The sequence below is a fragment of the Nyctibius grandis genome, chromosome 8 (assembly GCF_013368605.1).
Source record: "Nyctibius grandis isolate bNycGra1 chromosome 8, bNycGra1.pri, whole genome shotgun sequence".
Taxonomy (NCBI): domain Eukaryota; kingdom Metazoa; phylum Chordata; class Aves; order Nyctibiiformes; family Nyctibiidae; genus Nyctibius; species Nyctibius grandis.
The window spans coordinates 1,252,603-1,267,834 of record NC_090665.1 but is presented as its reverse complement, the minus strand read 5'-3'; the positions used below and the strand labels follow the sequence as shown (position 1 = coordinate 1,267,834).

General features: G+C 42.0%; 1 protein-coding gene across 1 annotated transcript in view; it reads left to right on the top strand.

Annotated features, from left to right (window-relative positions):
* Window positions 1-14,118, top strand: part of PLCH1 (phospholipase C eta 1) — a 62,858-nt gene extending 48,740 nt beyond the window's left edge. The window contains exons 13-22 of the mRNA XM_068406362.1: window positions 1,483-1,577; window positions 2,334-2,431; window positions 3,596-3,775; window positions 3,861-3,968; window positions 4,463-4,587; window positions 5,034-5,118; window positions 5,896-6,042; window positions 6,430-6,509; window positions 8,626-8,986; window positions 12,020-14,118. Coding sequence (XP_068262463.1) covers window positions 1,483-1,577; window positions 2,334-2,431; window positions 3,596-3,775; window positions 3,861-3,968; window positions 4,463-4,587; window positions 5,034-5,118; window positions 5,896-6,042; window positions 6,430-6,509; window positions 8,626-8,986; window positions 12,020-14,118 — 3,378 coding nt within the window. The remainder of the gene's footprint in view (window positions 1-1,482; window positions 1,578-2,333; window positions 2,432-3,595; window positions 3,776-3,860; window positions 3,969-4,462; window positions 4,588-5,033; window positions 5,119-5,895; window positions 6,043-6,429; window positions 6,510-8,625; window positions 8,987-12,019) is intronic.
* Window positions 14,119-15,232: the final 1,114 nt, after the last annotated feature.

The window sequence follows — 15,232 nt, the reverse complement described above, 5'->3', positions numbered from 1 at the left end:
CTGCTCGTTACACTGAGGGCTGGAAAGTACATCAATAATTTAATTACTTCAACTGGTTATCCTGATGGATATAGCAGATTGGAAAACCCATTCATTTCATCTCTGCTGAAAAAAATAAGAGTATATATAGATTTTTTTTTATTTATTTTTTTTTTAAATAATGATTGTATTATAGACTGAGGCAACAGGGACGGACATCAGTACCTTCCCCCTTACGCCTTTCCAGCTAGTGGGATGCCTGGGAAGGAGGGTTACTATTGATATTTTTGCAGGTGCAGAATTATCCACCCAGGGATATTGACTTGGGATGTTTTCAGCCAGCTCTTGTGCCAAATGTATCCATGTATAAACTCTTTAAAAATTGCCAGTGGAGGGACAAAGACACAAAGTCTGGCAATTCCTGCAAATTAACTGCAGGAAACATCCACAGTGCAGACCTTTGGATTCCCAAACTGAGCCATGCAAATGATTTCCAATATAGTCAACTTTATTTCAGCACTCAACACAGCGAACTAAATTATGTACATTATTGGTGTGTCACAGCAGGAGAAAAGAAATCCGTGCTCAATTAGCATCCAGCTATATGAGCAAAAGGAGAAGGAGCTCTCAGTTATGTTGTTAATTACCTCTTGATGAGAAGGGAATTAAAGAAACTCTCACTTGAAGGTATAGTTAGTGTTACAAAAGATGTAATGTTGTTGAAATTGGAAACTACGTTAAATAATAGGTGTTTATGGAAAAAAGGTGCTTTTGAGATTTTAATCTTTTAATCATAGCAATTTTCTTTACTGTATACTGTAATAAATCAGAATACTTGGAATGCTTGTGTGTGTGGCTCAAAAGGCAGAAGAAAGAAGATGTTCAAAATTTTGCCCAGACTCTGTTCTCAACTCCATGAATTAATTTGTTCACTTTTCTAAATTGGGGGGCAGGGGAAGCATAGGTAGGTGGAAGCAATGCATTGTACATTTACATCCTATGGTGTGTTGATGTTTATTAAATATGATATGATCCATTAGAATATCAGCAGGACCAGTGCCAGTGTGCTGGAGACGGTGGAGCAATGTTGTCCTCTCACGTCAGGAGGGAGCAGGGAGGGAAGCTGCAGAACACACAGTGGCCTGCGATGGACTGGCCAGTTTGCAGGAATGAATTATCTTCAGGCTTGTATTTGTCTGCAAGTCAGCAGATAAAGTTGCTCCATGGCTGCAGGCTTGGATCCTTGGAGTCAGACGGAGTGAGATCAGGGCACAGATGCTTTGTGTTGGCTTTCCTTCTCCATGTGTATGGAAACACTTGATGTATCACCCAGGGATTTCTGCTGTCAAACCTCCAGGGGTCATTCTGTGCCCTTGTAGGACACTGGTCCTGTGCTGTAAACCTGCTGCAGCTCACCCACCCACCCGATGTTAACTACAGTAATGTGAGTTTGTAGAACCACCCCATAAACTGACATGGCTGGGCTTGGTTCTTTCCCAACAGAAAGCTGTGAAGGCAACATCCAAATACCATAGTGCATCAGATGATGAAGAAAGCCAGCACAACTCTTCTGGGAAGGAAGCGGGGCAGCTCCACAGGTGAGCTCTGAATCACCTTAGTTTTACAGCTCAGTTAAAGCTAGAGGCATGTTACTACTACCAATATTTATATGTCACTGCCTCAGGGAAGTCTGTTCTTAAGAGCAGGTCATTTATGACATTGCTGTTGGGGTATATTTTGCTCTGACTGCTGTAGCCCAATATTTTGATTGTGTAGCCCAATATTTTGATTGTGTAGCCCAATATTTTGATTGTGTAGCCCAATATTTTGATTGTGTAGGTTTTCAGAGGCTGCAAATAGCAATTACCCTTAAACTGAAAAGAAATGTGATAGTAATACTGTTCTAATGGAAAAATGCCAATCTACATTTTGCACGCTGTAAACAGAGCTCAAAGAAAACTGTTTAGGCTGAATAAGGGTCCGGCACAGCCCAGCCAACTTTATTACAGCTGAGAATGTAAAGAAAAAGCAATCAAAAATGTGCCATTGAGAATGCATTTGTTGTCACTGAAACGCTCCGTTTTCAGATACAGCTCCAAGCTGTCTGCCTTGTTTTTGTTGAGAAGAGCCCTGGTTTCATTATGTTTTGAATGAAAAATTCTGTTTGTATAGTGTGACTACAGAGGTACAAGGGGAACAATCATCTCGGAGCCCTCTCTAAGGAGGCTGGCCACAAGTGGTTCCCTGTGCACAGTTGTTTATTTCCTCATTGATGAACAGAAAGAGGGGTTGAAATATGCTTTAAATATTGAAAATTTCCCCATTTGTTTTATATATGAAATATAACTCAGCAGGCTGGCTCGTCGGAGGAAAACAGTGAAGCTGTGCCGAGCTCTGTCTGACCTGGTGGTGTACACGAACTCCGTGGCAGCCCAGGATATAGTGGACGACGGTAAGGCTGCTGGCACGAGACTTGTACATGCCTTTTTCACTTTTCTGCTTGGATAGGAAACGTGTCTGTGTTCTCAGGGTTTCCCTTGTTTTTCAAAGATGTTTTAAAAGCAGAGTAGTTAGTTACCTGTCCCATTTACTTAAAATACAGAGAAAGAGTAAAGCACCACCTTTTCCTTCCCTAAGAAATAACCTTTCCCTTGGTTTCTCATCACATTCATATTTTAGTAACAATTTTAAAAATGAAGCTTTTTCAGGAGAACCCTTTCCTGTGGAGAAACAGGGTCCAAGAAATCCTACAAGAACACAGTCTTGTAGAATTTCACTCTCATGGTTCTGAGCTGAGAGGCAGGTCCGTGTGCAGTTAGGTGGTGCTGCTGAACCCATCTGATGGCTTGTGGCCCTCTGGAAAGGGGGGCCTTGCTCATCAGAGCACAGTACTGCAGCTGACTTCCATCTAGATCTGGTGCTTTCCTGACTCTACCTGAAGAGATGGGCATGGAGAGATGGTGCAGTTGAGTAGGTCTAACTGCTCCCTTGGAGTTGGGCACTCGTGCCTAGGAAACTTCTGGTCAGTCTTTTTCTCAGAGGGCAGAGATGATCAAAGGGGATCTGCCTAAGGGGATAAAATGCTCAGAGGGAAGACTTATGAATTGGAAAAGATTGCTTGGATTATTTAGAGAAGAGATGAGTTTGCAGAAACCTCTGTAAGGGAGAAATGGGTTGAGTGCAGCCGTTCATGTGTTACCAGGACAAGAGCAACACCAGAGCCCTGCTGGGCCTGTCTTTCCCCCAGCTGTAAGCTCTTCAGTAAGATAGTTTTGATCATGCTGCCACTAGTAGATTTCTCTGTAGATTCTTCATAGATACCATGTCTGGGGTTGTGCAGGAGAAAAGGCCCTAGCAATTAGCGTAAGCTCCTGCTTGGCTTTCCTTGTAAGTCTGGAAAATTTGAGGGTAGAACAAAAGACCCTCCTGGAAGGGGAAACTGGTGCCCTTCAGTTATGCAATGCACATGATTTATATGTGACAAGACTATCATTGTAACTTTGGACTAAATCTAATGTTCCCCTTGATTAATACCAGTGCAACCGAGGTCTGAGTTCAGGCCACTGTCTCCTGGGGTTGCTTTGTAACTTGTTTGTTGCTTTAACAATACACACAGGATCCACAGGGAACGTGCTGTCATTCAGTGAAACCAGAGCCCACCAAGCAGTGCAGCAGAAGCCTGAGCAGTTTATGCTTTACAACCAGAAACAGCTGACAAGGGTCTATCCCTCAGCCTATCGGATTGACTCCAGCAATTTCAATCCTTTACCTTACTGGAATGTTGGTTGCCAGTTGGGTAGGTGTTGCATGAGTAACTTACTTCCCACTTCTTTTGTATGTGCTGAGTAAATATCTTACGCCTGAGCCTTCTCTTTCAACAGTGGCACTAAACTACCAGTCCGAGGGACGCGTGATGCAATTAAATGATGCAAAATTTAGGGTAAATGGCAACTGTGGTTATGTCCTCAAACCTCAGCAGATGTGCAAAGGTAATGTCCCACTGTACATTTATTACTGTAAGTATCAAGCCTTTCAGAAAATGTCTTTTGTTTTGCCAAGACACAAGAAATGTTCTTATTTTTCTATGTAGAATCTTTCATATTTCCAGAAACTCATAAGCTCATTTTACTTCAGAATTCATATATTTTTTGTCCTCAAAAAATCGTGGCTAACTCGCAGACTGTGTCAGAACCAGCGTACAATCTCTTGCTGTTATTATAGATATGTTTTGAGGGCTCCATCTTTCAAAACCCTTCTGTTAGAGGTATCCTTTTGTCTTGTAATCATGTAGACAAGGGCTGATCAGCTCAGTAAAGGCTGTAAGAAAATGGAATGGAATTTTAAAATTCATTAACAGCTGTTCCATACTCTAAGTTACTTGCTTATGACTGAATTTTGGCTATATATATATATGCATCTTGGGGGGTGATATTTATTCTGTGTATCTTTTTCCTTACACTTCTCATTCCTTGACATCTTTTAGGCACATTCAACCCCTACTCTGCTGATCCACTTCCTGCCAGTCCTAAAAAGCAACTTCTTCTGAAAATCATCAGTGGACAGCAGCTACCTAAGCCTCCTGACTCAATGTTAGGAGACAGAGGAGAGGTAAGATACTCTGATACCAGCAAATGCTTCTGTGAGAGGTCCTGGAGTGACATGGCAGTGTGTGACTCAAAGAAACATCCTCCTTATTTAAATACGCCTATAAATTTCAGATATTGTCAAGCTTTTGGTCTCTAAATACTACATTTCCCACAGTCTGTATCCTACGCGTGATGTTTAAGAACTAATTAATTTCATATTTTGAGGGTGACTTCACTTTTTTTCAAATTAGCCATAGCTGGCCACAGCTCTTGCGACAACAAGCCATACATCAGCTTACACTTCATGAAGCCATTTCCCATGGTTGTTCTGCTTGAAAATTCACGTGAATCAAAGGTTTTTGAATTCTCACATGAATTTAAATTAACTCTCTGCATGAATTTCCTTAAAAATTGACTTTCACTTGTATCATTGGCTTGCTTTTAAAATACTTTGTTTTTGAAAAATAGATAATAGATCCCTTTGTTGAGGTGGAAATTATTGGGTTACCTGTTGACTGCTGTAAGGATCAAACCAGGGTGGTTGACGACAATGGTAAGATAATCTAGTGATTTCTTCTTCTTAGAGTAAAATATTAAGTAATTATAAATCATTCAGTATCTGTTATTACTTTCTATATTGCAAAGCTTCTTACCTTATGAAATCAAATTAGTTTATTTTAACAAATTACTTCTGCTTTCTAGACAGAATTTCTGATGTAGGGAGACAGACAAGTGAGAGGTGGAGGACAAGAACTGTTCAACACAGTATCTTTCTCCTGAATTGTTCTTAAATCTCCTTTATGCAGAAGTTCCAAATGTTTTTGTTTTTGTTTTTGTTTTATTATTTATATAAAATACATGTATAACTTCAAATGAAATGTAAACAAATCATGTCCTAGGCAGTTTCACTGCCACCTCAGCCTTCATGGGAAGGAGATGAGTAACAGAGTGGGATAGTCTGTTGCAGCAGGATAGGTGGCCGTCAGCTCTCACAGGCAGTTGAAAAACCATGGGGAAAAAAGGGAACAGTTCCTGTTTGGTTTGGGCTATCCTTAGCCTACCATAGTTCCCCAAAACAACAGCTTGCCTTGGTATCCCTGCCAGCTACCCAGCCAGAACCATTTTGTTTGTAAGAGCAGTCCTGGAGACACATCTCTCACTTGTCATTACTTGCATAATGGAGATTGAGAGCATCTAGATCTAGATGAGCAATGAGTATTCATTTGTGTATTTGCTCTGCTTGTTTCTTATGCCTCTTGCCATGCATGATGAAAATCGAGGCTAGTGCTTGCTATGGACTTGTTTCCCAGAATTTCCATTTGTTTTACAGGGTTTAATCCTGTCTGGGAGGAAACGCTCACTTTTACCATCCACATGCCTGAAATCGCTTTGGTGCGGTTTCTTGTTTGGGATCATGACCCTATTGGGCGGGACTTTGTTGGACAAAGAACTCTGGCCTTTAGCAGTCTTGTGCCTGGTTAGTCCCACTTGTTTTTCTTGACTTAAAGCTCTAACTGAAGAACAAACACTTTTGAACTTGAAGATGAGGTTATCAACGTAGGATATATGCCTGTATTTGTGAGACTTTGTGTATGAGCTTGGACAATTCTCCTGGTACCTTAAGGTGGTGCATTCACCGTTACTTGAAGGAGATTGGGTGTCTGTGCTGTTGGAAATTGCTGCTGGTGTCTTATTTATAACTTGGAGGCAATTTGTGCTGGTGGAAAACCTGTGAGAACATAAGTTTTACTAAAGGCATAAGGTGGCTTACCGTATATATTTCACTTTTATAGATAGTCATTGCCAGTTGTGCATAAAATGCAAACTGTTGGTTACTTGTGGTGCAATATTTTTGTTTTCCTAGGTTATCGTCACGTGTACTTAGAAGGACTGACAGAAGCATCCATATTTGTTCATATCACCATTAATGAGATCTATGGAAAGGTAGGTACATCTGGAAATTTACATCTCTCTTTTTTTTATTTTAATTCTTGTGATAAAAATGGATTTAAACGTACCACAGAACCTCACAGGATTTGTGTGGTTTCTAAATGATTCTTACAGCTCAGGTTCCTGGCATTTTGTACATTGGATTAGCAGTACCTAGCTGTCTGGAACTGATCTGTAATAAAGTTTAAACAAATTATTCAGGTCATACAGCAATGAAAAAGCACGATGTCTGATTCTCTGTTGCTCTCAACTTGATGTCTTCATTTATAGGTCTGTATAGGTATCTACATACACTGTTAAGCATCAGCATGCTCAAGGAAGCAAACTGCAATTCCTTATTCATAGTGTTTTCTCTGAGGAGCACTGAGCCAGGGCACCCGTTCACAGCACACCCACAACCAGTAGGACACTTGGCTCTCTCCAGCTGAGGCAGCGCAGTAACAGCACAGACACGCTTGTGTCAGAGGGCTTGGGGAGCAGAAGGATGTCGCTCAGAGCATGTGGGGAGGGTTCCTTGCAGGTGTTCAGCAAGGAAAGCGTAACATACTGTTACTCTAGTCTTAGCATGCAGGTACTTAGGAACGTTCTTACTGTTAGCACTTCATAATTATAATGTCTAGATACAGTAAGCACATTTCTTCAGTGTGTTGAACTAATTTTATTTTAGAACTAAACAATGAGAACTGTAACTGCACCAGAACATGATATTTGACAAGGCCTATGGGCTGAGATTTGGTATAGTCCAGATCCTCCCTTAACTCCACTATCTTTATCCTCACTGATCCCATTAGATCACTGAATGATCTAACGACGGCTCTGTAAACCACTTAGATGTCTGTCTCGCCCTTGGCATCCCTGTCTCAGTGCAGGGACCAGCATTTCAATGTACTCATCTGCTCCTGCCTCCACAAGTGTTCCTCCTGCCAGGGAGGACAGTGTCGAGGCGGTGGAGGGAACGGCGCTGACCGTGCCCAACTCATGCATGGTTTGTGCACAAAGACAAGGTTTTAGTATTCAAGGGAGACTCCATTACTCCTAAACCAGTGTAAAAAGAAAAGCAGTAGTAAACAGCTTGGAATGCATCTGCAATGTATACCAAGACCTGTACACATCTGGGTACGTGTGTGGAATCACATAGTTCTGGTGATAGTCTGTAGGGGAGCCTGTTTGGCTGTTGCTCTTGGCTCATGTGCTCTTCAAAGAATAGTCAAGAAAAATAGCAGAGAGTAGCTTCACAGGGAAGACAAATGATAAAAGAAGAGGAGGGAAAATAAAAAACCCTTTGAGATTTGATCTCTGTATCGCTTAGCCTGTTCATCTAATGCTTGCCTTAATGATGGGCTGTATTATTTTTTCTAATGTATAAACAAAGGCCGAATGCACATTTGTATCCTTATGAGTGAGGATATCTGGTCAAGTTTCTGAGAGAGACTGACATTAGACTAATAAATAGTTTTAAGTTATTTGCTGTAGAGAGATTTTATTTACAGCTGATGTACTATTACCTTATTTGCTTGTATTGCAATGAAAACATTAGCCAAATGTATTTGCATTTTTTTTTGCCTTTCAGTGGAGCCCTTTAATCCTCAATCCCAGTTACACAATATTGCACTTTCTAGGAGCCACAAAGGTAGACTTCATTAGCATGCACTTTGCACTTGCTGCACACAGATTTCTCAAATGGCTCCTAATCGCATGATCTGCAGCTACCAAACTTACATCATTCTTCATTCAGGCTCTGAAACGTTTGAATATTGCTTTGATGAAGCCCATGCATAAAACTCCAAGCTAATGGGTAGCCTGTCACTGCAGTACACTTCTTCCAGCCTTGTCATCTCTGATTAGGAGACTTTGAGCAAACCTCTCTTGTAATTGTGGCAGGCTGCCATCCTAATGAGGAGAGAGAGAGACATGCATGAATTCATGGAGACCTGTGCTGATAGCTCTTTGGTCAGAGTAGATGTGAATTGCTTGGTGTGAATTTTTGCTTTGCTGCATTTTTAACTTTGTCTTCATCATTCATAAGTTCTCTGAAAGCAGCCCTTTTCATTGTACTCGTTACATAATGGTCTGAACTCACTCAAAACTCTGGTTATTCTTGTCCTTTCAGAGTAAGCAGCTGATAGGCCTCAGAGGGTTGTTTAACAAGAACTCTAAGCACAGTTCTGCTGAGACCAGCGGACACTATGTGCGGAAGCGATCTATTGGCGACCGAATCCTCCGGCGCACAGCCAGTGCACCAGCAAAAGGTAGAAAGAAAAGTAAGATGGGTTTTCTGGAAGCTACTGAAATTAAGGACAGTGCATCTGAACCAACAGACTTGAAAGACAAAGAAGGAGTTGTAAGGCGTACGAGCCGGAGTCTGCAAGCACGTCCTGCTTCTGTGCCTGTGGAGAAATTCCTTCTCGTAGGACTGCCGTGCCCAGCAGATGAAACTGCCCGAGATGCCAAAGGAAAAGAAAATGCATCTGGTAAGATGCTTCCAAAATTACTTTTGGTGTAGTAAGTTGAAATAGTCTCTTAAAAGGCTTAGTTCTGCAGTCACTATGCCAGTCCCTAGTTTTACTCAACTCAAATAAGAGATACTGGGCAAAATTACATATGCTGAAGATTGTAGTATGTTAACAGCTCCTTAAACTCTTTGATAAGTGATGCCCTGGAAAGCTGTCTGCTCTCCAAACCAGGCAAATGAATTACAATAATTTCTGGAAGTGCTCTTAAAAGACTACTTACCAAATTTCTGTGTGTAATTTAAGAACCAACCTTCAATTACACTTCATCAGTTTCTGGTTTGCTACTGTCTGTGTACTTTTGAAAGCAGAGCTGCTGGTGTGGTGGGTTTTCTCTCTCTGTTTTCAAGGAGGAAGAACAGCACGCAGCATTGTGTTTTGGGGAATAGTGTGTGTAAAGACTAATGCAGACTGTCAGATAGATGTAAAAGGGGTAGAAGTAGGTCAGACTTTGTATCCATCAGTCTTGATATTCTCCTCCTAAATTAATCAAATTAAGTAGCCTAGGTTATATGGAAAGCATGTGTTAGGATAAAATCTTGGTCTTGTATTATTGATACACAATACAATTTAATTCTTAAAATAGTTTTTATATAAGTGTTTTCAGCAATAATAGTCCTGGTTTTGAAATCCAGTTATTCCCGTAACTACAGGAAAGTCAGTGTGTTTGACCTGCCTAATATTTAATTTACTGGATTATTTAAATAAGTCTAGGAAGCTTTGAATGTAATGGCTGTAACTCATTACTCCTGCTGTCTCCACCTTGAGCTTGTCCCTAGTCCAGGGCATCTATACTGCTTTTTGATGCTGTTTTTTGTTTGGGAAGAGTGTGTGCACTCGTACAGGCTGTCCCCACGAGACTGCAGGGCTAGCCAGGTCCTCACCTTCTGGTCAGCTCTGACAGTGCAGCGTTTCTGCCGTTAGTCCCACAGGGCTCTTCCTCAGCGGGTGCAGGACAGCCAGAAGCACCGTCTGTCTGCCTTGGTAAGATGCAGAGAGCACACCGAGAGCCTCTCTTGGCCGGGGGGGTGACAGAAATGCTGCTCTGCTCTGAGTGTTTTCATCTACAGAGCAGCAGCTTCCAGCAACTGCAGGAGCCATCCTAAAATAGAACTACGAGGCACAGATAGAACGTGTTGTTGAGCCACCGGTGTTCACTTGCCCATATTAGTGGCTTTGAAGGAACAGATAATTTGGACATTGCCTTGTAGAAGAAGTTACTGAGGAGAAGCAGCAAGCAAACCCTGAGAAGAAACTTTAGACAGGAAAAAAGATCTTCCTAGTAAAGGAAGTAAACTCTGAAATGCTGTATTTTAAATTTAAACATCCTCTAGATAAGCCTGTGAAGATGATACAGCTCAGACGTTCTTCGCAACAGATGTAATAATTTCTTAGATATTTCTTCCTAAAGACACTAAAGACAAAGACACAAAATTATTTTGGAAGAAACTTCCCCACTTTTTGAAGGTCACAGGTATTCACTTGTAGCAAAATAACTTTTGCAGAAAACACAGGCCCTGGTGAGATGACTTAAAAAGCTGTCACAGGGCATGAATCCTGCCCCTTCTAACTATGAGAGGACTAGATCCTGTCCATTGGAGTCTCGGTGAGCCTTCCTCTGTAACCCCTAGGGAGGAGGACTGGCCACCTTAGACATACAGAAGTGAGACATGAAGAAGATGAAATTCTGGATGGAGTCCTCTCCTGTCCCTGAGGGACCTTCTCTGTGCTGCAGGGCCATCCAAGGCTTAGTGGTGGACACAGCGAAAAGCATCTCAGGCCCTTTTTTTTTGTGGAAGCACTTACCTTGAATCGTGGTAAGAAAAGGTGCAAAGTAGCCTTGTGCACGTACAGGAGTAGGCTTGGGTATTCTCAGAAAGCAAGTTCAGCCCAAATATTTCAGAACAGGAGGTGGCTTCACCATCAGGGAGGAACTAGTCAGATGCAGTGTTCGTTATTGCAGGATGCTGTGAGGAATGGAAAGGGCTGGCTGTCCCACAGAGCTTTCTTCCTGAAATACTATGGCTAAACATATCTACTGTCTCAGTTGGAATTGCACCCAGTGGACAGGGTGCTGTCCATTTTCTCCCCTGTTCTTGTACAAATCAAAGAAATGTACATCTCTTCCATCCTTACCTAGGAGCACTGGAAAGCTTGGGGAACTCGTTAGATTTTGGAGATCAGCCTTTTAATGTCACGTTCATTAAAAATAGCTCTTAATCTACTGGGGGCGTTCACTGTTAATGAAAGATCAGGGCTTCTCTTGTTTCTTCCTAGGACACCTGATTTCTAGCAAACATTAGGAACAGCATATATTATGTCAAGCTTACTTCTATAGTCCCTGCTTAATTAAAAGGTCCGCAGGAGTGAGTCGTGGAGCTCGGATTTGGTGTATAAAGACAAGAAGATTTGGTGGAGAAAATATCTAATGCGTATTTTTCATAGAATCCAAATCTTGCTCTCATGAATGCAGTATGCTGGTAGAAGATCAAAAATGAAATCCTTAAATTGTAACGTTTACAATAACTACATGTAAAATACAATCTGGAGTCCATCTGCTTGATGCTTTTTACTCAGCCCTTTTAAGCATGCATCTTGTTTCAAAGTATGATGTTTTTTAACAGAGCTGTTTTGTTCTATCTTTATTGCCATGCTTCTTTATAGTACAAATCTGAATAGGAACACAGCTGAAGGTAATACCATGTGCAAGCTATGATATGGTACCTCATTAACATTATTTGCAACAAATATTACATCACGTGCTTGATGTAATAGACATTCAAAGGAAGTTTCAGTGAAGTGCCTGCAGTTGTATTTTTCCATTTATTCATATCACTCAGATAATTCGTACTAAACCTGCACAACCCCATAATTAAGTTTTATCACAGCTGTACCTACTTTTGCGTTCTCCATTTGTCTGTCTAAGGACAAAATAGTTGTTAATAAACAGAACACAATATTGTATGCAACTAATATATTTCTTATTTAATTTAGCCAACAGCGATGACAATGCAAATGAGAAGGAAACAAACTTGAAAGAATATGGTTTTCTATGTTCTGAGAAAACAGCAAATACTTCAAATTTGACATCTCAATTTAAGAAGAATGACCAGAAGGAGACTACAGTTGACTCTTTAGTACCACCTCTGCAGGAGCAACCTGAAAATTTAGTTTTGGCAAGTGGTGTAGCTGAAACAAATCTCCTCGTAGGCTCTCAGGAAAATAGTATTTCTGGTGAAACTGTCCTTCTAATACAGGACTCTGATTTTGAACTTTCCACAGAAAAAACACATGACAAAAACTGTGCAGACAATAAAAAGAAAGATGATACAAAAGGATCTAAGGAGGAGACAATAACTCTTGTGAGGACTTCCCTTTCTCAGAAAGGAGAGATGGAAATTCACAAATATGACACGATCAAGCAAAGCACTGCAGCACCTCTTTCTTTGACAGATGTATCTTCTGCCATTTGCTCTGAAGTTCCTGATTTGCACTCCACTTTGGCCATGCAAGACAGTGACATTTCTCGCCTTATAGATGAAGTGTCTTTAGCGAATGAGAGCGAGATGGATAGCGCTGTCTCAGCTCTGATCAGAGAGTTTGATGTCACAGACGACCCAACTAATCTTACTGCAGTCTCAAGCCTCCATGGCACTAGCAACCAGACCTTCAGTGTGATAGCTACACACCCACACGTGCTTACTGCAGGTGGGAACAGTCCCTGTAAGCACAACTTCACTACCACGAAATCCACCAAATCCCCTTTATTGTCAACTCCAGATACTACCATGTTCTCCAGCCCCGAGACTACAGAGTATTCCGTGTACACGATTATCCACGAGGCAACTCTTACGCCAACTTCTGAATGTAAGACCTGCAGTGAATTAGTTTTCCAGAAAAAGTTGAACAGTGTAGAGAATAACTTGCCTCGCTGTCCTTGTCCCTCACCTCTCTCTTTGCTAAATGCAAATCCCAAACGAAAATGGGGAACAAGCTGGGAAGCCCCTGAGTCTGCCAGTTCTTTTGCTTCCACTAGCCTCATCTTTGAGGAGACACTTGTTGACCCCCCCACTGGTGAAAATTCAGAAAGCAGCAGCCTTGTAGAAGTAGATGGGGATTCTCAAGATCTCTTGGTAACTGCATGTGAGTACAAAAGGGAAGAGATGAGCCAGTTGGCTTCCCCTTTGAAACTGAGGCAAAAGCAGGATCCTGGGCGTGGTGGTGAGAGGACCTCTGGGAACAGCACAACCGTTGAGCTCTGTGCTGCTGCCCTGGACTGCTTGGGTAACTCCAGGCCTGCAGGGAGTCAGCTCCCTTTGCCCATGTGTGAAAATGTTGGCTTTTTGTATCATCGTTCAGATAAGCAGAAAAATGTCATGTGTACCTCTGAGAGATCCCAGCTCGACATCCGCTCACCGGTGCTCACAAATCCTTTGGCTTTCCCACCTCCTTCGGCCATCAAGCAGACTAGCCCGTGCAAATCCAAGAGCCTCGGTGACTTGACATCAGAGGATATTTCCTGCAATTTTGAAAGTAAGTATCAATACATAAGTAGAAGCTTTATCTCATCGGGCATGAGAGACAAGAAACTTGCTGCTATGAAGACTATGAGACCACATTCTACGGATGCTCTGACGGAGCAGCTGAGGAAGCTGGTGTCCCTGGACCAGGAGGACAGCCGTCAAGCACTGTACTCCAGGCAGATTGATGAAGACTGCCCAAAGGCGCTGGTCAGAAAACTCTCGTCCAGAAGCCAGAGCAGGGTGCGGAATATCGCCAGCCGTGCCAAGGGGCGGCAGGAGGCCGCCAGCAAGCAAAAATCTTCCAACAGCAGTAGCATAGCTGGGGTCGTCCTTCGGAACAAGCCTTCAGCGTCTCCTCACGTTGTCAACAGGCACTCAACAGGCTCTTACATAGCCAGGTACCTGAACGGCTTCCCCGGGGAGGACGCGGAGAGCCGAGGAATACCGGAGGGCGCTTGCGCCGCTTGGCGCTACGGCTGCAGCGACCAGTTGTACACGGGGGATTCTGTCCTGCAGCTGGAACCCAGTAGTGATGATAAGCCTGAAATCTATTTCCTGCTGAGACTGTAGATTGTATAAATGTACATTTTCAATGTTTACGTACCATTTCATTGAAATGAAGGATTTTTAGCGAGAAGTACTGGTTTGAGGGTTTAAATTATTTAGAAATGCAATTTCATGCTAGTGATGCAGTCATGATTTAATGTGCCCTTTCCTGTCAAAGCTTGTGTAAATAGAAACCACGTTCCACCCTTATGTATGTATTCCTTTGATTTAGAGACTATGAAGTGCAGTAGCCTGGGGACTGTGTGCATGCAGTCAGCATCTGTAGCGTTCTGCATTTGCTATGCATGTCATTTTTAAGTCGAGCACAGCAGTGCTCAAGCCTAACGTTGCAATGAATACCATGGTATTCTGTGTTCCTCACGTCCTGTCCTGCTGTCTGGAAAAACATTTTTAGTGCTCACTTTTGGCCTTTTGTGCAAATTCTGCTAAGCATCGTGCTTTCTGTTCCTGGTGACGTCCTTGGGGTTAGACTGCTGACCTAGGGCTCGTTCTGCCCAGCAAGCAGCACTCTCGGGATGAGACTCTTCATTAGCGTCACTGTTTTCACTCTGACTTGCACTTAATTGATAATATTAATTTTACATGTTTCCATGTATGAACCATGATTCTACAGCAAACAATTTGTAGAATTAGGGTTAGTCCAAATTGGTGAATAAGGTGTAGATTTGTCTTCTGCCCACTCCATGGAGTGTAGTAACAGTTGTCTGCCTTTTTGGTCACTGTGTTGAGTGCTCATTTCAGGTCAGAGTGGAATGTGGGAGTAATTCTGCATTTATGATGGAAAACACTTAATTTCTGCATATTTTGTTGTGTATTTCTGTTATTGGTTGTGTGTGTGGCTTCAGTAGCAGATCTGTTTTCTGTATATTTGTAATTTTGTTGCTAAATTGGTGACAGTCACTGGAATATTTACATGGTAGAGTAACTGTTTTGACTGTCTCTATCTTTTTCTGTGAATGGTGAAAGTGAGTTGAATGAGTAATCGCAGACACCTGAAGCTTCCCTGTAGGGAACAACATAGCTTTATTTTGGTTTTAAGATATTCTTTGCCTTCGCTGTAAGTTTTTTCTTATATGTAAAAGACGTACCTTTTACCTCTTTTGTAATGCAGAGGAGT